At 40.9% G+C, this 23463-nt stretch overlaps 1 protein-coding gene across 4 annotated transcripts in view; it reads left to right on the top strand.

The window, feature by feature from the left end:
- The first annotated feature begins 664 nt into the window (after positions 1–664).
- The window catches only part of arhgef12a (Rho guanine nucleotide exchange factor 12a), a 76686-nt gene continuing 53887 nt past the window's right edge, over positions 665–23463 (top strand). For 3 of the 4 annotated variants that reach the window (XM_045703469.2, XM_045703468.2, XM_045703470.2), the window contains exon 1: positions 665–2369. In XM_045703469.2, the coding sequence (XP_045559425.1) occupies positions 2338–2369 (32 nt within the window). In that variant the 5' untranslated portion in view covers positions 665–2337. The remainder of the gene's footprint in view (positions 2370–23463) is intronic. The other variant, XM_045703467.2, reaches the window with a different exon arrangement.

Raw genomic sequence — 23463 nt, forward strand, 5'->3', positions numbered from 1 at the left:
TTAATGGGATAGTTCATCCACAAATTAAAGTTTGTCAGAAGTTGTCAGACCCCAAAAGGTGAGTCCTGATGAGTCCACGTCCTAACCATCTCCTGTGTAGATCCAATTATACAGTATACTTGAATCCCAAATGAATGGGTGTGGTACAGGAATCTCATTTTATTCTGTGCCTTGTTTTCATTCATTTGGGTTGGAGGCATACAACAGTTAACATGGACTCCTCTTGACATTAGACCACTTTATGAGACCTAAAAACATCTGTCAAACTTTGATTTTGGAGTTTCAGATGTTTTCAAGTTTTAGAAGTGGTCTAACACAAATATATAAGTAGATACAATGAGGGGAATATAAGATGGTGTTGCAGAATACCAATGTGATAATCATTAGGCCAATAATAACAATGATAATTTTAGGTTTCACAGAAAATGTATCTACATTTTAAGTTCGAAATAGATTTGTAATCCTATCTGCCAAGGACATCCAATCAGACACTATAATGAAAAAGGCGAATGTATTATTATTGTTATTATTATTTTTGAAAGTCTGGCAAGGTTTTTATTTGAATCCCATCTGCCAGTGGCATCCGATTAGACACCATAATGAAAAATGAAAAAGACAAATGTATTATTATTGTTATTATTTATGATAGTCTGGCATGTTTTTTTTCTGGCGGAAGTAGACAGACGCAAATTGGGAGCTGTTGGCCAGGGCGTAGTTATCCTGATATTTTGTGAAATTGTAGAAAGTCGGCTATTTTTCTCCTCAATAACATATCTGGAAACACATTCTAATAATCACGTTATTCTAAAGTGATAACCGGCTCAGCGTTTATTTTGTGTAAATGAGATAATTATTTTGTTAGCTAGCTATCCTTGTTAGCATAGCATAGACATCCAAGGGAATTCTGCAGAGAAACAACTCAAATTGTCTGAATTCTGGAAACATGGAGTCAATGAAAACTGCGCTCCGTTAAGTTTTGTGGATGTTTGCAACCCGAAGGAGATCTACAAGAAACATTTTGAAACGGTTCCTTAGGTCGTGAGGACTTCATATATATTCGTCGGGACACGTTTTATATTTTTTGCTAAGCTAGTTTTTGTGATTTCGTTTTTGGGAATGACATTCAGAATTGTCGGAGCATACGAAGCAAAGTTTTCTAGTTACTGAAAGTATCCCGTTTTCGTTGGTACAGTAGATAGCTAGCTAGCCACCGTTGGCCGAGACTCAGCAGCAAGGTACAGTAGTTAGCCAACGTATTCAGTCGGCTGAATTTCAATGATTTACTTTTGTTTCGTAGCTAGCTATCACTCTTAACTTTTAAGGAAAACGTATATTATTGGACACGTTTCGAGTCTACTGGAGGAAAAGACGTTAGGGTTTCCACTCCCTGGAGTTAACTAACCGCTAGTTAGTTAGCTAACGTTAGAGTCTGGCTAGCTTCAAGCTATCTGAACTGAAGCTCCCAACAAATTTAGACGGGCACATTGGCTAGCAAGCTAAATAGTGCAATAGCTAGCTGGGGGAAAAAAAATATGCATTTGCTATAGCTAGCTGATCAAGCTAAGAATATTACATAGTTTGTTATTTTGCTGCAATAATTACTAATAGTTATCTAGTTAATTCACAACACGGGTTTCAACTCAGACTTGTCAGTTTTTAGAAATTCTCATGGTCACGAGGGGCTGGCTGCTCGTCTACGGATAAAGGCAAACCTGGAGTCTGGGAACACCAAATGGGACTGACTCGATTTTCAACATCTTTAAAAAAGATACGCTGGCTGTTACTACACCAGGCCGGGTTAACTGGTTGTATTTTCTATAGGGCAAAAAGAGTGAAAGTGGAGCCTGTATCAATATTTTCCAAGGGAACACATTGTCAATAGCAACATCATCCCCGACCCTGGTGTCTTGTGCGATAAAGTGGAGAGCTGCACGACGTAAGACGAGGGCTTATTAGAGGTCCTAATTTATCTCAAGAAATTGCTACAGTAGCGAAAATTGCATTATCATCAGTGGCTTCACTGAATACGTACCATTTCATTGCAAATGATTGCAAAACTATTACATTGAGGTATTGAATTCAGTATTAGGACATACCCAGACATTTATTTTTCACTGGGAGTCTATCGCCGACAATTGAAGGTGTTTTCATGACATTGTTATTTGGAGATTCAGCTCTCAATGTTGTTGATTTTTGTTGTTGATGTCATCACCTTTTTCGATCATCTCTTCAACATAGACGGATGTTAGAGAAGGGCTATTCAAAGAGTCTGTCTTATCATACTTTGGAAAATGATAATTGGATATAAATCACAGCAAATCTAGAAACGGAAGCCCAATGAGCGACACACAGTCCAGTATCACTGATAGGTAAGTACGACCTTTTCCAGGTATTATGTAAACACACTTCACAATGTCATTGAAGACAGCATGCCTCTTGGCTCCTGTACTTATGCACCTTTGCTTTATCAGACATGTTATGTTTGATCTCAAGTCTTGTAAAAGCCTGCAAGGATTGTTATGGCCACTATGGGAATTTTCCACCGGCTGCATGCAAGTGGCAATTCTTCTGATGTTATGTTATGGCCAATTGTTACAGTTTCTGGAGTCAGCTATAGACTTTTTCTATCACCCATATGGTATAGCCTAAGCTGTATGTAAGTCATTTGTATTAAATGTGTATTACTACTGAATATTACTCAATATGTATTCCAACATCCCAGGCAAGGATGTTGCCCCATTTCAAAACGATAAACCAAAAGGCAGGCCTACGTGGGGCTTTATTTTTCATTACAGTATTGTTTTTAAGTAGCACAATAACCCCCAATATATTTTCTCAACCCAGCACTCTACTCAATTCTCCAATTTGTCGCACCACTGAAATTGCCCTTTTTGGTCGGGCAGACCTCTGACCATTTTACCATGATTTTGGCACCAACAACCATTTTAATTTAGAAATAGGCCTTGAGCAGGTTGTTTTTACACCACCAAAGAGTGAAAATGGAATTTGATCTGTTCCAAGAGCATCAGCCACAATCATGGCAATAGTGTGTGTAGAGCTGAAGAGAGCCTGACAGCCAAATGAAGGCATGGTGCAATTGTGTCCTCTGCACCTGAAATCCACTTTCCTGCAAAGAAGGAAATTAACAGACCAGATATTCCACGCCTGTACTGGAAGCTGTTTCATTCATCTTATCCAAAATAGCGAAATTACATTTCCAACATGAGTAGTCTTATGGGGTGTTTTGAATGAATAGGATGCTACTTTTAGTCATTTAGCAGACGCTCTTATCCAGAGCGACTTACAGTAGTGAGTGCATACATTTAATTTCATGCATTTTTATTTATTTATTTATTGTACTGGCCCCCCGTGGGAATCGAACCCACAACCCTGGCGTTGCACACACCATGCTGGCGTTGCAAACACCATGCTCTACCAACTGAGCCACAGGGAAGGCCCTGTGGCTCAGTAAAAATAGTAATGCTGTAGCGTTAAGGTTTCCCTTCACTGGAATTAGTAAAAATAATTCTACCAATGCAACTACATTTGTGTTTAATGACAGGCGTTATCTATCGGTGGCTGCAGTGCAGCGCTCTTCTCTCCTCTCTGTGAGCTGCATTTTGTTTATGCTTTGGCTTGTCTAAAAGGCAACAATACACTACACAATTTTGCTTTCTACGGGCTCTAACCATCGGAGAACCTCACATTTAACGATTCAGTCAGGCCAAATTGTAGTGACCTAGTAATTGGTATAGTACATACACCTGGCCGCACCTCTGTGGCAGTACGATTGGGCAGTTGGGCCAGAATCAGGCTATATTTGCTGGGCAGGTTTGCACATGTGCAGGCCTAGTAAGAAAACCATCATAGCAACTGAGGAAGCATAACAATGCACATATAAGGAACACAACTTCTGTGCACATGGACTACTGATGTCCTGTTTGAGAGCGCGAAGATGAGTACTGGAGGTAAACTTTGATGGCTTGCTGCTGCTATAATTGATTTCAATAAACACTATGTTTTGTTGCCCATGGGTAAGCTATTTATCAGAGATGTTGCCCTCACAATAAGCCAGATTCGAGTAATTTACATAACTTGCATTACATTGATTGTGCCGTGGCTGCCGCTTCAATCAGAGATGGACAGCGCATGGGTGCTGAAATTAGGCTTCATTTTAATTTGACTTTACTAACAACTAGGGCTTTGTGTTGAAACCTATTTCTTGTTATTTAAGAAATAAGAGCTAGGGCTGTGGCGGCCATACATTTTGTCAGCCGGTTATTGTCATGCAATTGAGTAATTGTCACAGTAATTGACCGTTAATTAACATAAACACATTTAGCATCTCCAGGCCTCCACAGATATAAGCCGCTGATGCGTGCCTTTTGGAACATCTACATTTACAAAAAAATATATATAATAAATCAATTTAATATACATCACAATAAATTCATTATTTATTTTAGGCAGGTCTAAAGAAACATGATATGAAGAAAATGTATTTCAGAAGAACAGAATGAGTGACTTGGCTTACTGTATGTTATCTGGCTATATACCATCCCATAGGCTGTAGGCTTGTTCATTTAGCACACAAGATATACTTATAAGTCCCTTGCCATTATTTTATGATTTTATAGTAAGAAGAATATCATTGAACTTAGCTGAATAAAATGGAAAGGATATTTTTCCTGTTTCGGAAGTAGTGCACATATGAGGTGGCTGTGTTCAGTGTAAAAGTGATCATTTGAAACAGGTCCTATACGCTATATTTATAGTTATTTGGCAACTTCAGTTATAAGTGATACAAACATTTAGAATGTCTTACAAATCAAAACCTACACGAAATGACCAAAAGTATGTGGACATCTGCTCGTCGAACATCTCATTCCTAAATCATGCCTATTAATATGGAGTGGTCCCCCATTTGCTGCCATAACAGCCTCCACTCTTCTGGGAAGGCTTTCCACTAAATGTTGGAACATTTCTGTTGGGCGATTAGGCCTGGCTCGCAGTTGGCTTTCTAATTCATCCCAAAGGTGTTCGATGGGATTGAGGTCAGGGCTCTGTAGGCCAGTCAAGTTTTTCCACACTAATCTTGACAAAACATTTCTGTATGGACCTCGCTTTGTGCACGTGGGCATTGTCATGCTGAAATAGGAAAGGGCCTTCCCTAAGCTGTTGCCATAAAGTTGGAAGCACAGAGTCATCTAGAATGTCATTGTATGCTGTAGCGTTAAGATTTCCCTTCACTGGAATTAAGGGGCCTAGCCCGAAAAATCTAAAACAGCCCCAGACCATTATTCCTCCTCCACCAGACTTTACAGTTGGCACTATGCATTTGGGCAGGTAGCGATCTCCTTGCATCCGCTTAACCCAGATTTGTCTGTTGGACTGCCAGATGGTGAAGCGTGATTCATCACTCCAGAGAACACGTTTACACTGCTCCAGAGGACAGACGATTTTTACGCGCTACAGCACTCGGTTGGCCTGTTCTGTGAGCTTGTGTGGCCTACCACTTTGCGGCTGAGCCGTTGTTGCTCCTAGACATTTCCACTTGACAATAACAGCACTTACGGTTGACCGGTGAAGCTCTAGCAGGGCAGAAATTTGACAAACTGACTTGTTGGAAATGTGGCATCCTATAATGGTGCCACGTTGAAAGTCACTGAGCTCTTCAGTAAGGCCATTCTACTACCAATGTTTGTCTATGGGATTGCATGGCTGTGTGCTTGATTTTATACACCTGTCAGCAACGGGTGTGGCTGAAATAGACGAATCCACAAATTTGAAGTGCTGTCCACATACTTTTGTAAAATGAGTTTAGATTTAGAATGTCCATTATCAAATGGGCAGGGGGAAAAAGACATGTCAGATGCTGCTTTCCCGCGTGTTTGTTTTTCAATCATGCCAGGTAGGCTACTCCAGTTTTCACTCCATGCATAAACCACTGTGTGAGGAGCATGCACTCTCGCTGCATGACCGATGATATTCTGCCCAAACTCCATATGCCATGACCTCTCCAACCCTGTTCCTGCAGCTACCCAGTGTTTTTAATTTGGGAAACCAAGTGAAATTTGTTCTGGAACATTGAAAGTAACATGTTTTCACGAGGGATGCATGATATATCGGTGAACTTTTTCGGAATCGGACGATATTAGCTAAAAATGCCAACATCTGTTTCGGCCGATGTCTAGTTTAACGCCGAGTTGCAAAACCGATGTCAAAGCTGACGATCATACCCATATAACATAATGATGCCATGTAAAATGTTGCGCTTTCGTGCAACACAGCATTCCTAAACTAGCCCGCAATGTCTGCTGTGTGGATCGAGCAGTCAACAAGTCGAGCAGTCATTTGAAAGAATAACAAAATTTCAGCGTGACAACTCAAGGGCGAAAGCCATTAAAACCAAGATAAAGGTATCCATTGCCCTTGACAAACAATCATTCTCTGTTCTGGGTGATGTTGGCTTTCGCCGACAGGTCGAGCACCGTTACACACTATCATGTTCGCTATTTTTCAGATGTTGCCCTACCGGAGTTGCACAGTAATAGCGTCACTGCTATTAGCTTCATGACATGCATACTATGGAACACCGTTTGGGTCTTTTGCGTGTCAAAAACGATACAGTAGCACTGTCAAAGCAGTGCAAACAAGCAAACACCGGCCACGAACGATGTGTTTACAATACCACGTCGGTAATAAAGCATCATTTGTTTGACCGCAACCTCTGGGGTAGCTAGCTTAAGCTTGGTACCTAGCTAGCACCAATACATCCAGCCTGAAAACAATGACCAGTAGAAACTGCAGTCATTTTCATTATTCTTAGCAATGATTTAGGAGACCTTGTGAGTAAGTATTGTTGTTCGCCTATTGAAATTGAAAATAAACTAGCCAGCTACTTAACCCTGTTGCCCAAAGCTAACGTTATAAGCAGCCAGCTAGCTTCATCTGGCTAGTGATGCTCGACCGGACCGGGTTTTGTGTTATGTAGCTAGCCACAATAAGGATTAGGCACAAAAGTGAAATTTGTGGTTTGCCTTCAAAATAAAAGTATGTCATTGACAGTGATGCAAATTAATACAAAGCTTAGTAGAATTATGCCTTTTATTTTGAAGGCTAACCGCAAAGTCCACTATTGTGGCTAGCTTCACATAGATGGGTCAAACCACCATTAATCAAATAAGAACTGTCTTATAAATTACCCTAATTTATTAGATGATGACACCTAGCTGTATAGTTAGCTAGCTAACTATAGCTACTGAAACAGATTGTCATTTTGCTATGTTTTTGGGGAAGAACATTGTTTGCATCCATGAGCTAGGTATCTTTTTTTATGACCAGCACTGCAGGTGCGTGACACAACTTTACCAGCAATGTAGCATACGTATCGATTAATTGTTGTGATATATGAAATATGAGTGATTTGTGTAATATCTACGTGAAAATGTATGAACGCGTTAAATTATTATGTGACGTGCAGTCATATTCAGGTCCTGATTGGTCAACAAGCTTATTTGACACATCAAATAGTATTAAATAGTACCTTTTTTGACACGCAAAGACCCAAGCGGCATTCCAAAGAAATTCTGGTTGAGAATGAAACGACTGAACAAATGAAAAATGAAACGGCACAGCAAGTAAGTGAAAGAAATAGGTTTTGATTATGTTTTACTGGTAATGGGGACATACGTAAATGCCAACAATATTGATTTTTTTGTCTGTTAAGAATAAATTCTTATTTACAATGATGGCTTACTCCTGCCAAACCCGGACAGCGCTGGGCCAATTGTGCGCTGCCCTATTGGACTCCCAATCATGGCCGGATGTTATACAGCCTGGAATAGAACCAGGGACTGTAGTGACGCCTCTTGCAATGAGATGCAGTGCCTTAGACCACTGCGTGTGTGTGTGTGTGTGTGTGTGTGTGTGCGCGTGTGTGTGTGTTCTATTTAACTACTAGAATGCTTAATAACCTGTTGGGGCTACAGGTTAGCAATGAACCCCGAGACGGGATTGCTAACAAGGCTGGAAATTCAAAACATCAAAAATCTAATAATTTCAATTTCTCAAACAATCAACTATTTTACACAATTTAAAAGATAAACATCTCCTTAATCTAACCACATTGTTCGATTTTCAAAGAGGCTTTACGGCAAAAGCATAAAGTTAGATTATGTTAGGACAGTACATAGCCACAAAAGTACAAACATCCAGTTTCAATTCAAGGTCAGGCGTCACCAAAAGCAGAAACCAGCTAAAATTATGCACCAACCTTTGACAATCTCCATCAGATGACACTCCTAGGACATTATGTTATACAATACATGCATTTTTTGTTCCATCAAGTTCATATTTATATCCAAAAACAGCATTTTACAGTAGCGTGAAATTCAGATTTTTCTTCTTCTCTGAAATGCTTCCGGTGAACATAACAAAATTACTATTCGAAAACATTGGTAAATTATAATATTGTCATTCAAAGAATAATATATTATCATCTCGTAATTGCTACCGAATGGCCAGATCTCAAAATAACTTTACTGGGAAATCACATTTTGCAATAAACGGGGTGCTATGCTAAGAACAATAAGCTATGCTATACAGTTAGCATCATCTAATATCGATAATAACATTGTAAATATCCCCTTACCTTTGATTATCTCCATCAGAAGGCACTGCCAGGAATCCCAGGTCCAGAACAAATGTGGTTTCTTTTGACAAAGTTCATAATTTATGTCCAAATAACACCAAGTAGTTAGCGTTCATTATGCTCCCACAAAACGTGGTGGGGGGGGGGTGTAAAATCACGCCGAAAAGCTAAAAAAACCTAGTAAATAATCTATTTACGTTAGTTCAAACATGTCAAACGTTGTTTAGCATTAATCTTTTGGTCCATTTTTAACGTTAAACATCAGTAATATTTTCACACAACCTATCCTATGTCTAGATAAACAATTATGACAAACTCACGCTTCTCAGATTTATGCGCAGGCGCAAAAAAATGAAGTGACGACATGTCAACTTACCAGCATTCTAATTTGCTCTCTGTTTATCATAGACGCTTCAAACAACTTTATAAAGATCGTTGACATCTAGTGGAAGCCGTAGGAGTTGCGAAATGAATCCTTTCTCACTATGGTATCTATAAAACAATGACACTAAATAGTACAGTCACAAAATTCACATTTTTTTAAATCTATTTTTCACAGGTTTTTGCCTGCAATATGAGTTTTGTTATACTTACAGACACCATTCAAACTGTTTTAGAAAATTCAGAGTGTTTTCTATCCGAATGTGTTAATAATATGCATATCCTAGCTTCTGAGTTGGTGTAGGAGGCAGTTAAAAATGGGCACATATTTTTTTCAAAATTTCTCAATACTGCCCCCTAGCCCCAACAGGTTTTAAGGCTGCAAAAATGTTAAATATCGGTTATTGGTATCGTTTTTTTTGGCAAGAAAAATATTGAATATTGGCATCGGACAAAAATGTAATATCGGTGCATCACTAGTTTTCACAACAAAAGCTATTTCATTAAACTGTTGACCGTCCCTCTCTCTACTAGCTTAAGAAAGGAATGAAGGAAAGACGGGAGGAGATGGAAACGCATGGTGGTGAGCTATTCTGTAGCTAAAGTTAACCTCTCTAGGCTAGGCGGGACGAATTCGTCCCACCTACGTAACAGCCACTTGCAGCCAGTGGCGCGATTTTCAAAACATTAAAAATCCTATTACTTCAATTTCTCAAACATATGACTATTTTACAGCTATTTAAAGACAAGACTCTCGTTAATCTAACCACACTGTCCGATTTCAAAAAGGCTTTACAACGAAAGCAAAACATTAGATTATGTCAGCAGAGTACCAAGCCAGAAATAATCAGACACCCATTTTTCAAGCAAGCATATAATGTCACCAAAACCCAGAAGACAGCTAAATGCAGCACTCACCTTTGATGATCTTCATCAGATGACAACCCTAGGACATTATGTTATACAATACATGCATGTTTTGTTCAATCAAGTTCATATTTATATCAAAAACCAGCTTTTTACATTAGCATGTGACGTTCAGAACTAGCATACCCCCCGCAAACTTCCGGGGAATTCGCTAACATTTTACTAAATTACTCACGATAAACGTTCACAAAAAGCATAACAATTATTTTAAGAATTATAGATACAGACCTCCTCTATGCACTCGATATGTCCGATTTTAAAATAGCTTTTTGGTGAAAGCACATTTTGCAATATTCTAAGTACATAGCCCAGGCATCACGGGCTCGCTATTTAGACACCCGGCAAGTTTAGCACTCACCATAATCATATTTACTATTATAAAAGTTTGATTACCTTTTGTTGTCTTCGTCAGAATGCACACCCAGGACTGCTACTTCAATAACAAATGTTGGTTTGGTCCAAAATAATCCATCGTTATATCCGAATAGCGGCGTTTTGTTCGTGCGTTCCAGACACTATCCGAAATAGTAAAGAAGTGTCGCGCGCATGGCGCAATTCGTGACAATAAAATTCTAAATATTACATTACCGTACTTCGAAGCATGTCAACCGCTGTTTAAAACCAATTTTTATGCCATTTATCTCGTAGAAAAGCGATAATATTCCGACCGGGAATCTGCAATAAACTAAACAGCCGAATTAAAATACTCCACGGGGGCTAATCGCGCACGCGCCTCACTCCATTGTCACCTAATGGGACACTTGAATAAGATGATAATCTGTTTCAGCCTGAGGCTGCCTCGTCAACCTTCATGATTTTCCCGCGTCCTGAGAGCCTATTGGAGCCCTGGGAATTGTCACGTTACAGCTAAGATCCTTACTTTTCAATAAACAGATGCAAGACGCACGACTCCTTGTCAGACAGGCCACTTCCTGCATGAAACCTTGTCAGGTTTTTGCCTGCCATAGGAGTTCTGTTATACTCACAGACACCATTCAAACAGTTTTAGAAACTTCAGGGTGTTTTCTATCCAAACCTGAACAATAATATGCATATTCTAGCTTCTGAGTTGGTGTAGGAGGCAGTTAAAAATGGGCACATCTTTTTTCCAACATTCTCAATACTGCCCCCTAGCCCAAACAGGTTAATGTCAGTATTAATTATGAAAATATGAAAAATGCTCTATTACTAGGCTATTCAAAATCAAATACAAATTCACTGTAATTGTAGGCTAACTCTGTAAGCAGTTCTTCACAAGCAATAATCAAACAGCATCGCCTTGGTCTATACATTCTCTCCCAGACTCATGGATAGAAAGTTTGGAGCGTAGCATGAGGTAACCAGTCCATCCACTATGCATAATAATACAGTCACGCTCAAAGGCGATTTACTAGAATTTGTTTAATTTTGGAGTTATAGGCCAGATCAATTATTCACCAGACATCTTAAGTCTGTATTTTTTTTTTTTTCTGCCGTGTGCAATATGTGGTAGGCTATGTATTGTATAACAATACAATCAATATTTTAATGTTGTTTTTTTTTCCGGGCTTGGGCTCATATATAGGCGTATGCATAAGCTCTATAATTTATATGGGTGTTTTGAATTAATCATCACCTTAGAAACCCCTGTCCATTTCATTGTTAATTGTTGTGGATGTTGTTTCAAAGCCTATGTTTTCCACTCAGTAGTCAACCTGTTGTTGAACTCATTTCTAGGGATGCACGACATATCGGTGAACATATCGGAATCGGACGATATTAGCTAAAAATGGCAACATTGTTATCGGCCCGATGCCTAATTTTACACCGCTGTCCAAAACTGATGTCAAAGCTGACATGCATACTAGAGGTCGACCGATTAATCGGCATGTCCGATTTATTTAGGGCCGATTTCAAGTTTTCATAACACTCAGTAATCTGCATTTTTGGACGCCGATTACATTGCATTCCACAAGGAAACTGCATGGCAGGCTGACCACCTGTTACACGAGTGCAGCAAGGAGCCAAAGTAATTTGCTAGCTAGCATTAAACTTATCTTATAAAAAAAAATCAATCTTCACATAATCACTAGTTAACTACACATGGTTGATGATATTACTAGGTTAACTAGCTTATCCTGCATTGCATATAATCAATGCGGTGCCTTTTAATTTATCATCGAATCACAGCCTACTTCACCAAACGGGGATGATTTAAGTGGATTTGCGAAAAAAGCACAATCGTTGCACAAATGTACCTAACCATAAACATCAATGCCTTTCTTAAAATCAATACACCGAAGTATATTTTTTTTAAACCTGCATATTTAGTTAAAAGAAATTCATGTTAGCATGCAATATTAACTAGGGAAATCGGTATTAGTATTGGTATCGGTATTGTTTTTTTTTTGGTAAGGAAAATATTGGATATTGGTATCAGGCAATTATGTCATATGGGCTGCTGGGGCTGCTGCGTTACATTTTACTCTAGGTGGGCTCTGATTTCCTACAATTTGGGAAAATGCTTTGGGAGCCCTTGTCAGTGTGTGCAGTTATCTCTTTGTCATATATAGTTTTGCTGATCTCCACGTTCCCCCCTGAGGCTCTCTCGGGAAGTGGTGACATCGCTGATAAACAATGCCTGTTAGTGTGATTTTTAGGGGCAAAGCCATTTTGGACTTCAAGAGGTGGCCAGTCTGCCAGGGCACCAAGCCGTCTGCCGGGGCATCAAAGCCGTTAACCAAAATAGACAATTTTAAATTGATTGAAAAACACTAAGTATTCTGTTCAGAAAAACATAAGTGTATGTAAATGTACATAATTAGCTTACATATCAAAGTGTAGGTGATAGCCTATGCGTATTGGCTACAGCCTCTCATGTCCACACCAATGCTGACATTATGGAGGCGCCATAAAATCTAGCCAAACTTTAGAGACTTTATATATCCCTTTATGTCCCTTTCCCTGTATGTACAGAAGTATGTGGACAACCATTCAAATTAGTGGAGTCAGCTATTTCAGCCTCACCCGTTGATGACGGGTGTATAAAATCGAGCAAACAGACAAACATTGGCAGTAGAATGGCCTTACTGAACAGCTCAGTGACTTTCAACGTGGCACCGTCATAGGATGCTAACTTTCCAACAAGTCAGTTGGTTCAATGTCTGCCCTGCTAGAGCTGCCCCGGTCAACTGTAAATGCTGTTATTGTGAAGTGAAAACATCTAAGAGCAACAACGGCTCAGCCGCAAAGTGATAGGCCACACGAGCTCACAGAACGGGACCACCGTGTGCTGTAGCGTGTAAAAATTGGCTGTCCTCTGTTGCAACACTCACTACCGAGTTACAAACTGCCTCTAGAAGCAACGTCAGCACAATAACTGTTTGTCGTGAGCTGAACAGGCCGAACAGCCTCACATAAGCCTAAGATCACCATGCGCAATGCCAAGCGCCGGCTGGAGTGGTGTAAAACCTGCTGCCATTGGACTCTGGAGCAGTGGAAACGCGTTCTCTGGAGTGATGAATCACGCTTCACCATCTGGCAGTCTGGAGGATGAATCTGGTTTAAGCGGATGCCAGGAGAATGGTCTAGTGCCACTGAATGCATAGTGCCAACTGTTAAGTTTTGGTGGAGGAGGAATAATGGTCTGGGGCTGTTTTTGATGGTTCGGGATATGCCCCTTAGTTCCAGTGAAGGGAAATCTTAACGCTACAGCATACCATGACATTCTCACTTTTCGGCAACAATTTGGCGAAGGCATGACAATGCCCCCATGCACAAAGCGAGGTCCATACAGAAATGGTTTGTCGACATCGGTGTGGAAAAACTTGACTGGCCTGCACAGAGCCCTGACCTCAATCCCATCAAACACCTTTGAGATGAATTGGAATGCAGACTGCAAGCTAGGCTTAATCGCCCAACGTCAGTGCCTGACCTCACTAATGCTCTTGTGGGCGAATGGAGCAAGTCCCTGCAGCAATGTTCCAACATCTATTGGAAAGCTTTCCCAGAGGAGTGGAGGCTGTTGTAGCAGCAAAGGGAGACCAACGATTTTGGAATGAGATGTTCATTGAGTAGGTGTCCACATACCACATACGGTCATGTAGAGTATATAGGCTAAACGCCAGTCATGTTTGACAAATATTTAATGTAGGATAATTAATATTAACATCTAAAGCAGGGGTATTCAGCTCTTACACTACGAGGTCCGGAGCCTGCTGGTTTTCTGTTCTACATGATAATTAATTACACCCACCTAGTGTGCCAGGACTAAATCAGGCCCTGAGTAGAGGGGAACAATGCAAACAAGAAGTTGAACTGGCTTCGAGGTCCAGAGTTGAGTTTGAAGGGTCTAAAGACTTGATTCTGTCAACATACTCGAGGCACGGTTCGTTCAGATAGGAGTTGTGTAGCTTACCGGATTGGATGCAACTCAATCCAACTGCTGATTGGGATTTTCAATAATTTTATTTAGGTTGTTCACCATAAGAAATGGTGTAGTAAGTTTATATATTTATTTTGTTCTTTAAACAGTCAGTGTATTTTGTCAGTTTTAAATGAACAGGGTAATTTCATAAAGGACTCATGCTCATTCTGCCCTATCGCTGAGCTCAGGTGCCTTAACACACCATTGACATACACACACACACACTCACTCACTACAGCTGGGCGTTATGGCCTACAAATCATGTCTCGATATTTTTCCCAACTGAGTGTACAAAACATTAGGAACACCTTCCTAATATTGATTTGCACCCCCTTTTGCCCTCAGAACAGCCTCAATTCATCGGGGCATGTCTCCTCCCCTTCATTGATTTGACATGGATTTAACAAGTGACATCAATAAGGGACTATAGCTTTTCAAGTCTGTCTTTGAAAATGCCCTTTTTGTTACAAATGTAATCAGAACCATCATAATAATGCACATTCACTAATAATGAGTAACTTCTTGTAGCAGGCATTATAAAAAATGATCAACTGGGTTGTTTGAGCCCTGAATGCTTGATTGGCTGACAGCTGTGGTATATCAGACCATATACCACGGGTATGACAAAGCATTTGACTTTACTGCTCTATGTTGTTAACCAGTTTATAATAGCGATAAGGCACCTCATTTGTGGTATATGGCCAGTATACCACAGCTAAGGGCTGTATCCAGGAACTCCGCGTTGCCTTGTGCATAAAAACAGCCCATAGCCGTAGTATATTGGCCATATGCCACACCCCATCGGGCATTATTGCTTAATTAACATAGTTCTCAGAAAACATCTCTCAAGCCCACGTACTAGTGAGTAGCCAGATAATCTTTATATTTAAAGTTTCGCCAACTTGGATCTATTTGCTAGCTAACAAGGCAGAACAGTTGAGTTGCTAGGAACACACCCTTCTGTCCATCTCCAGCTGTTTGAATAGCATGCTAGCCTGTCCACTTTGTTCAGATGTTAAAGTCAAGTGGCCTACCTTATTTCACAGAATGAGGAGTTGCCAATTCCTTATATATTTGTATTTTATGCTTATTGCACATTTATAAATCACAGACCAAACAGCTAGTATTACAGCCTTTGGCTAAAATGATGCTAGCGGTATGTGGTACCAAAGTGAGCAGGAATTTCCCCATATCAATATTAATACCTTAAACATAAAAAGGGTAACTTCACCTCTGAGACATTATTTTACTGTAATAATGTGTTTCGGTGTCCATATGACTGATTCTGTTGGACCTAAATGCAAATGGTGAGTTGTCAGAGAGGAAGAAGTGATCTCTCTTCTTTGTTGTTAGTGGAAGGGGAGGGGCTTGGTGTGTGTGTGTGTGTGTGTGTGTGTAAACAGAGAGGAAAAGGGCGAAGCGAGAAGTTACACTCCCCAAAATCAGTCCAAAATAAGCCCAGTGCGTTTCTATTGGCTTATTTTGGACCTAACCTTGTCGCCTGCCTTTTGGACAATGACTCCCATTGTTTGGGTGGAGACATGAGAATCTCGTCGTTATATACAGATCCCTGGCTTAAATGGGAGGTGCACAGAAGAAGCGAAGGAGACCAGACCAAAAAGACATCAGAAAAAGCAGACATAAACGATCATAAAAATAGATGAAATAACCTTGATTCTTGAGATAAAGACACTTCACGCAAAAACATACATTTGATATATAGCCCAGCCCTAACAGACACACACTCACACACCTCTCTCTCTCTCTCTCTCTCTCAAACAAACAAACAAACAAACAAACAAACAAACAAACAAACAAACAAACAAACAAACAAACAAACAAACAAACAAACAAACCAAACAGCTTAGAGAAGTGATCTCAGACAGATCCAGCTCAGAGGCCCAGCGCCTGAGTTCCCATCAGCAGCAGATATTCATTTTTAATTGGAAACCTTATTTAATCACATCAATTAGTTCCCCGAATCGCACACAATCGTTTCAAACTAAAATGTATCATATCGGAGCAAATGTTTCTAGATGCGTATCGATTTGTTCATTTACAGGAGAGCTGCATATCCCTATGAGAGACCCATGTGAGGTGCTTCGAAGCGCGGCTATTGGCAGCCGGGAGAATAATTATTCTATATTTAACTTAAGGGCACAACGGCCACTTTTTAGTGGCCATTACAGCCACACAAAGGGGCATCGGCAGCCATGGCTGGGAAATTCAAGGCCTGGTGGGACCACACTCCCTCCCGGCCCTCTCCCATAGGTCGGCTTGTTTGTCAGTGGAAGGGAGGCTGGAGTGGTCTGTTCTACCTGGCTGTTGAAGGCCTAGGACACACAATCGGAGACCCTGTGAGTTGGGATCTGACTAAGGTTCGCTCCGCCAGGTTTATTTTTGAACTGCTTGTTAGCCTACTAGATGACAGCAAAACATACATGTGTACATTACTCCCAGCCTGTGGTGCACTCCACTGGTCCGTGTTCATGCAGAGTAAGCTCTTTTAGCAGGTGTGAACTGAGCATGCAGGGGTCAAAGTAAAAAGGGATGTCTCGTGATGAGCTGTGACGACTCCAGCTCCATGGAGGGGAAAATGTCAATATTGAATCAATATTTCACTGGTACTATTAGCTAGAGCTGGGAATTGCCAGGGACCTCCTGATCTGATATTATGACGATACTTTGGTGCTGATTCGATATATATTGCGATTCTATATGAATTGCGATTCGATTTTCCAAACATTTTGCTCACTATAAGTCTCCTGCAGAGAGACATTATTATTATTATTATTATTATTATTATTATTATGAGTTTTGATCAGTCATGGAAATAGAGTGCTGGAAACATGTTGGCTAACTATTTTAAAAGAAGATGAACAAGCTTTATGATGAACAATATCAGCGTTTTGGCGCAGGTACAGCCGACTAGCGGTAGGTAACGCTACCTAAAAGAAAGGCTTTCATCTTCTGTCTTGAAGTCAAAGTATCGATATAATATTGTCTAAAATAACATCACGGTATATAACTGTATAGATTATTATTTTCGTCACTACTATTAGCACACACTTAAACATTACAGGCCAGAACATCTGAAACAGAAAACCTTGTTGAGCAACCGATTTCATGTAAATCAAGGTTTGTTCTAAGCTATGCAATGCTTTAGCAAGGTAGCCTAGATATTATGACTGGATACCCTTATTATGCCTGGAATAGGTGTTGAGTCAGATGGAATTACTGGACATACAGTCTGTTGGGTGCCCTCTCACTAGAGATGCCTCCTCATGGGGCCTTTCATTCTCTTGATGGAATGTTATGGCGATGGCTGGTGACGCAACATGGCCGTCCCAGCGGTCCCATCCGTTCACTCTCAACTCCTACGTCGTTATTTTACTCCGTTGTTTCCTAATCCCCTTCCTCTGTCATGGTTCTCAGGGTGCCGCTAAACCTCGTAGTGAATCTACTGTTTCTTGAGTTTTAATAAAAAATCATAATAATCCAGTCTGCTCTCTCACTACCCTTCCCCAACGTTGGGTTGGGCACCTGATTTTCCTCTGGGTTTAATTGCCTTGGAGGCTCATCGTAGATCGATTCAGTCTCTCACTGGCGTGTAAATGAGGAGCTGTGGAGGGCTTGCCTCACACCTTGCTGCCACTTTGGCAGGCACACACCAGCTCCCCTACCACTGCAAACTCCTAGTCCCTATCACCAGCCCCAGCAGCTCTAGAAGGAACAAGTACATTATAAAAGATTACTGTAATGTTGAAGAATGACAGGTCAGGCGGGCCACACCTATAAATGCAATCAATGTTCCCTCAAAAAAAAAATCAGCACTGAGCAAATTTCACTTGTAGTTTGCGTTTACTGTGAACATTGAGGCTCTCCCCGCTTTAAGTTACAGCTTTAAGTGGTCAAGTAGGCTACTTTGGCTATTTGATCATAATGTAGGCTTACCAGAGTGGCCAACCATCAAGAACAATTGAGAAAATGCATCCCATAACATTTAACATGGAAGTAGCTGTTCTATCGTTCAGCCTAGAGTGGCAGCCAATGTGTGGTGTTCAATGTAGGCCCACATTCCATGAGACTTTTGAAACATGCAGAGCTTGACATTAACCTGCTTATCCACTTGTCTTTCAGAGAAGGTGACTGAAAATGTTGTTGTTTGATGCAAGAAACCCCTTTGCAAAATAAAATGCATTATTATTCCCATACCATTATTACAGAAAATCAGACAAATTATGCTACACTCTGCCTATTGGCTACTTAGCTTATTCAAGACATCTCAAAATACAACACTGCCCCTTTTAAGTCAAAAGAAAAGCGATTAGCTGACTCGCTTTTCAAAGATGTCTAGAAATGCACACAATTTGTGCTCTTGTTGGAAGCGACCACACCCCCATTGTTGACTAGAAATTATCTATAACTGGGCTAATAACGCACTAACTAGCAAATAATATCAGCAAATGTGCACATGTGGCTACATGCAGCGCTCGTTTTGATCTAAAAACAAGTGCATCTACTCAGGGGTGGCAGGTGGCCTGGCAGGTAGGAGCGTTGGGCCAGTAACCGAAAGGTTGCTGGATTGAATCCCCGAGCAGACAAGGTAAAAATCTATTGTTCTGCCCATGAGCAAAGCAGTTAACCCACTGTTCCTCGGGCGCCAAAGACGTGGATGTTGATTAAGGCAGCCCCCTGCACCTCTCTGATTCCGAGGGGTTGGGTTAAATGCGGAAGATGCATTCAGTTGTACAACTGACTAGGTATCCCCCTTTCTTTTACTCGCTACCGGTCATACTGTAGCCTGAACAAATGGCGCAGATCCATATATGGCAATAGCTATTTGCATATAGGCCTATTGCAGCTCTGCTTGGTTAATGACTCACAGGTCTGTGTTGAGTACGGGCCTGAGTCATGCCTGTCAATGCAATGGAATCCCACTCCCATGAGCTCTGCCTACAAGAAAATCTATTGAAGTTTTGTCACATGTGCCAAATACATCAGGTGTAGGTAGACCTTACAGTGATATGCTTACTTACAAGCCCTTTATCCAACAATGCAGTTTTAAGAAAATATTTACTGAATAAACTAAAGTAAAAAGTAGAAAAAAGTAACACCATAAAATAACAATAATGAGGCTATATACAGGGGGTACCGACTCAATGTGCAAGGGTACAAGTTAGTCAAAGTAATTTGTACATGTAGGTAGGGGTGAAGTGACTATGCATAAAAACAAAGGGGGGGGGGGGGGGGGGGGGTCAATGCAAATATTCTGTGTGACCATTTGATTAATTGTTCAGCAGTCTTATGGCTTGGGGATAGAAGCTGTTAATGCTAGCTAGCAACTTACCTTGGCTTCTTACTGCATTCGCGTAACAGGCAGGCTCCTTGTGGAGTGCAATGTAAAGCAGGTGGTTAGAGCATTGGACTAGTTAACCATAAGGTTGCAAGATTGAATCCCCGAGCTGACAAGGTAAAAATCTGTCGTTCTGCCCCTGAAGAAGGCAGTTAACCCACCGTTCCTAGGCCGTCATTGAAAATAAGAATGTGTTCTTAACTGACTTGCCTAGTTAAATAAAGGTCTAAAAAATCAGCCAAATCGGCGTAATTCCGATTTCCAATTGTTATGAAAACTTGAAATCGGCCCTAATTAATCGGCAATTCCGATTAATCGGTCGACCTCTAATAAATATATATATATTATTAGATTTTTTTTTTCTCTGGTTGCACATTTGACATGCTGGTAGAAATAATCTTTTGCAAAGTTAGTTTTGCATGCTATTTCTTGCATAGTTTTGAAAGTGGCTAATATTGTGGTTATTCAATCACAATTCCCATAGTAGTGTGAAATGTTGATAGTGTTAACTGAAAGGGAAATCTCTAGAAAGTTGAATAAATTTCAATCGAGTGCTTCTCTGTGCAGGCTCCTATTTCTTCTGCATGTCAGTCCGAGGGGAGCTGCGCGACTGCGCAGCTTAGAGGGAATATTGAATGCAGTATGCAGGTGTTAGTGCCGGCCCTTTCTTTGACAGTCTAAAGACGTAGCTGGTAACTCAAAAGCCGCCTGATGGAAATATGTTTTGTCAGACAGAGGTGAGTCATTCTCTTCAAGTCAAAGCCCAGTATTTTAATCCCAGCCCTGGTTGGTTGCCCATCCCTTCAGTTAGATCACTTTCTTACCTAGAGTTAGGTTAGTGGAGCTAATATTTAGACTGCAGAAAAAATAAATGCTGCCTGGACCCTACTGCACTGCAACAAAAAAGAGCCCTTTATCCATTAACAAGTTAGTGGAACAAATGAAAGTAAGGAGTGGATAAAATAGAATACCATCTGCTCCCAGTATTTTCTATAATTATGTAGCCTAGTATTTTCTCAACAGTGGGTGGTTGGGAGTTGTTGGGCCTGCATAGCGAGAAAGAGATACTGGGAGATTCAGATAAATCTAGGCAATGCCCCAGGGCTGGTGGTGGAAAGGGGGTGGGGTAGGAGTCCAGGCTAAGGGGTGGGGGACCACCACCACGCATCTCGCTTTGTGCTGCTGATGCTAGTGGACACATTGCAATCTCTTATTTGCAAAGAAGTGCTGTAGGGCCCAACATTACTTTCACTTCACAAAAGACAGGATCGCAACAATGGAGAGAAGGACACGGAGGAAGGCAGTGTTGCCATTGTGTCAAGTCTTCACATGTCTGTGCTGTGATTTCAAAGACCAAGAAAAAGTAGGCCCATTCAAGGCATTATATGACTCTGCATGTAATTGTTGTTTTTGCCGCTTAGGACTGTCAGCTCTCTGTTTTTACCCAAAGGGTTTAGGAACTTTCTTGTTTTAAATGAGAGCTGCATGGACAGATAACGTTGCATTTCTTACTTCAGTGGAAGACTCGTTTCCTGACTTGGATGCTCAAAATACTGCAAATCAGAAACAAACTAAAACCAGGGAAGCAGTCTTCCCAGCTAAAGCTCACCGGTAGGTTTGTCAAATGTTTGCCTGGTGACAGTACTGACCACCTCTGAACGGTGCCGGCAGTAAATCTTATTTGTGTTCACACAGCAAAGACCTTGGAAGTTGTCAGCCACTCAGCCTTGTTAAAATACTCCAAACCAGAAGGTGGCAATAGCGTTGTTTGGCAATGCATATCTGTGCGTGTTGCTTATGGTCTAGATTCCAAGCTATCTGAGCTAATGTTGCTATTTTGTAGAAAGCCCTTGTTGATACTAGCCAGATGGCCATAGCTAGATAACTTCCTAGCAAGATGACAAAACAACAATATAATTCACTACCCATATGGCCAGTGCCAGCTCATAGCCAAATGTTTAGCTAGCTAGCTAAAGTTAGCTATGTTGTGCTAGCTAGTGAATATGCTAACTAGCTAAGGACAATGCGCTAACACAGGCAGCTGTTTCATGGAAACTAGCTAGTCCATTGTGATTTAATTATGTCAGTACTAGCTACAGTGGTTAGCTAGCTTGGAGGAAGTATTGGTGCTCAGTGCATTGCATCTGTGCACTTAGATTAGCTACCATCCCATAACCTACATTGCATATGAAGTGTGACAGGCTCATCTGTGGATGTACAGAGAAAATGTCTATTGTTTTGTTGGCTCCCCCACTTGGGGGTCCGTTCTCTTTAATTTGCTCAAGTCAAGTTGTTGTAACTGACGAGCATTGTGATTCTACAAGAAGAATCGGTAGGTTCGTCGCTACCGGGTTGGCACGCAGATTTTCTTCTAGCAAGAGAAGAAACGGCCTCACACTGTGATGTCTATTGGCAGAGAGATTCTGTGCGTTTCATGCTTTAGGCCTATATAAGTTAAATGGGCAATCTGCAGTTGTTACATCAATTTTTGGATTTTTCAATGAACGATATGTACACGTTGATTCTTGAAGAATATAACTTATAAATGCCTCATGAACTTAGTTCAACTGTTGTACTCCATCAGAACCCAAAATATAATCTTGTTTTACTCCAATGTTTATAAACAAAGTAAATGTAAACAAACACTGTATAGCCTCAAAACATGAGTGGGTACATTTCTCAAGCCCCATCCCTCAGCATTTACCGAAACAGGGGCGGGGATAACACTTTCTTATTGTTTCATCTGCTGATTGACCCTTTAACACACAACCAGCCTCCTAGTTTTTCCTCTATCTAGGCACTAGGTCCTATTACACTTCTACTACAATGGCATATGGGAAGGTGTTTGTGTGAGGGAGCAGGGTCTGCTTCTCTGCAGAGGCCGATTAGACATTATTTATTTTCCCCGGCTCCCTTTCCCTGCATCTTGGTGAGGATGCTCAAATTGAATGCGGTCTCAAGGGGTAGTGTGGAGCGGAGACTATCAGTGGCTGCACTGTGATTTAATGACCGACCAGAGCCTAGAATTCTGTGGTCTCGAAGATTAACTCCCCAAAGCAGAACATTAGGAAACAATACAACATTTCCACACTCTCCGGGGGCACAGATGCTGTCGTGAGCCCCTCCCATGCGCGTCAGTTGAGGAAGTGCATTAGGCTAGATGTGCAAAATACACTTAAAGGGAAATTTCACCTCTGCTCTTTCACTGTATATGGCCATTAATATTTTATTAACATATAATGTACCATAAAGTCAATTTCCTCACGCAAATACAAGCGTTTCTGCATCTCACCAGTAGAAATGAGCCATCTACACTTTCCTGGTTGTAAGCAAACCACAATATCCAGAGTTCCATAGCAATTTCAGGACGCCTTCGAGGGTGGGAACACAGTTGGACAAGGAAGTATGGCTCCCGTCAGCTGTAGTCTTTACAAAGCCAGAGAAAATGTGTCAACCTTGATATCCTGCAATGTCCTGGCAGATAGGTTGTTGAGAAAGTGCAATGGCGTTATTGAACAAGGGCAACCATATCAACTCGCTGCTAGCGTGATTGGTGAAACACAAAGGCCACAATAATTGCTACAAAACAATGACTCCATACATTTTTAGATCAGATGGCAGGCTCAATCAACCGATGACGTCATTGGTTGAACTCTCCCAGCATGAAAATTAAAAAAAATACAGCTGTAGTTCATAATTACAGTAGCAGTCAAAAGTTTGAACACATCTCATTCCAGAGAT

The sequence above is a fragment of the Salmo salar genome, chromosome 20 (assembly GCF_965601325.2).
Source record: "Salmo salar chromosome 20, fSalSal1, whole genome shotgun sequence".
NCBI lineage: Eukaryota > Metazoa > Chordata > Actinopteri > Salmoniformes > Salmonidae > Salmo > Salmo salar.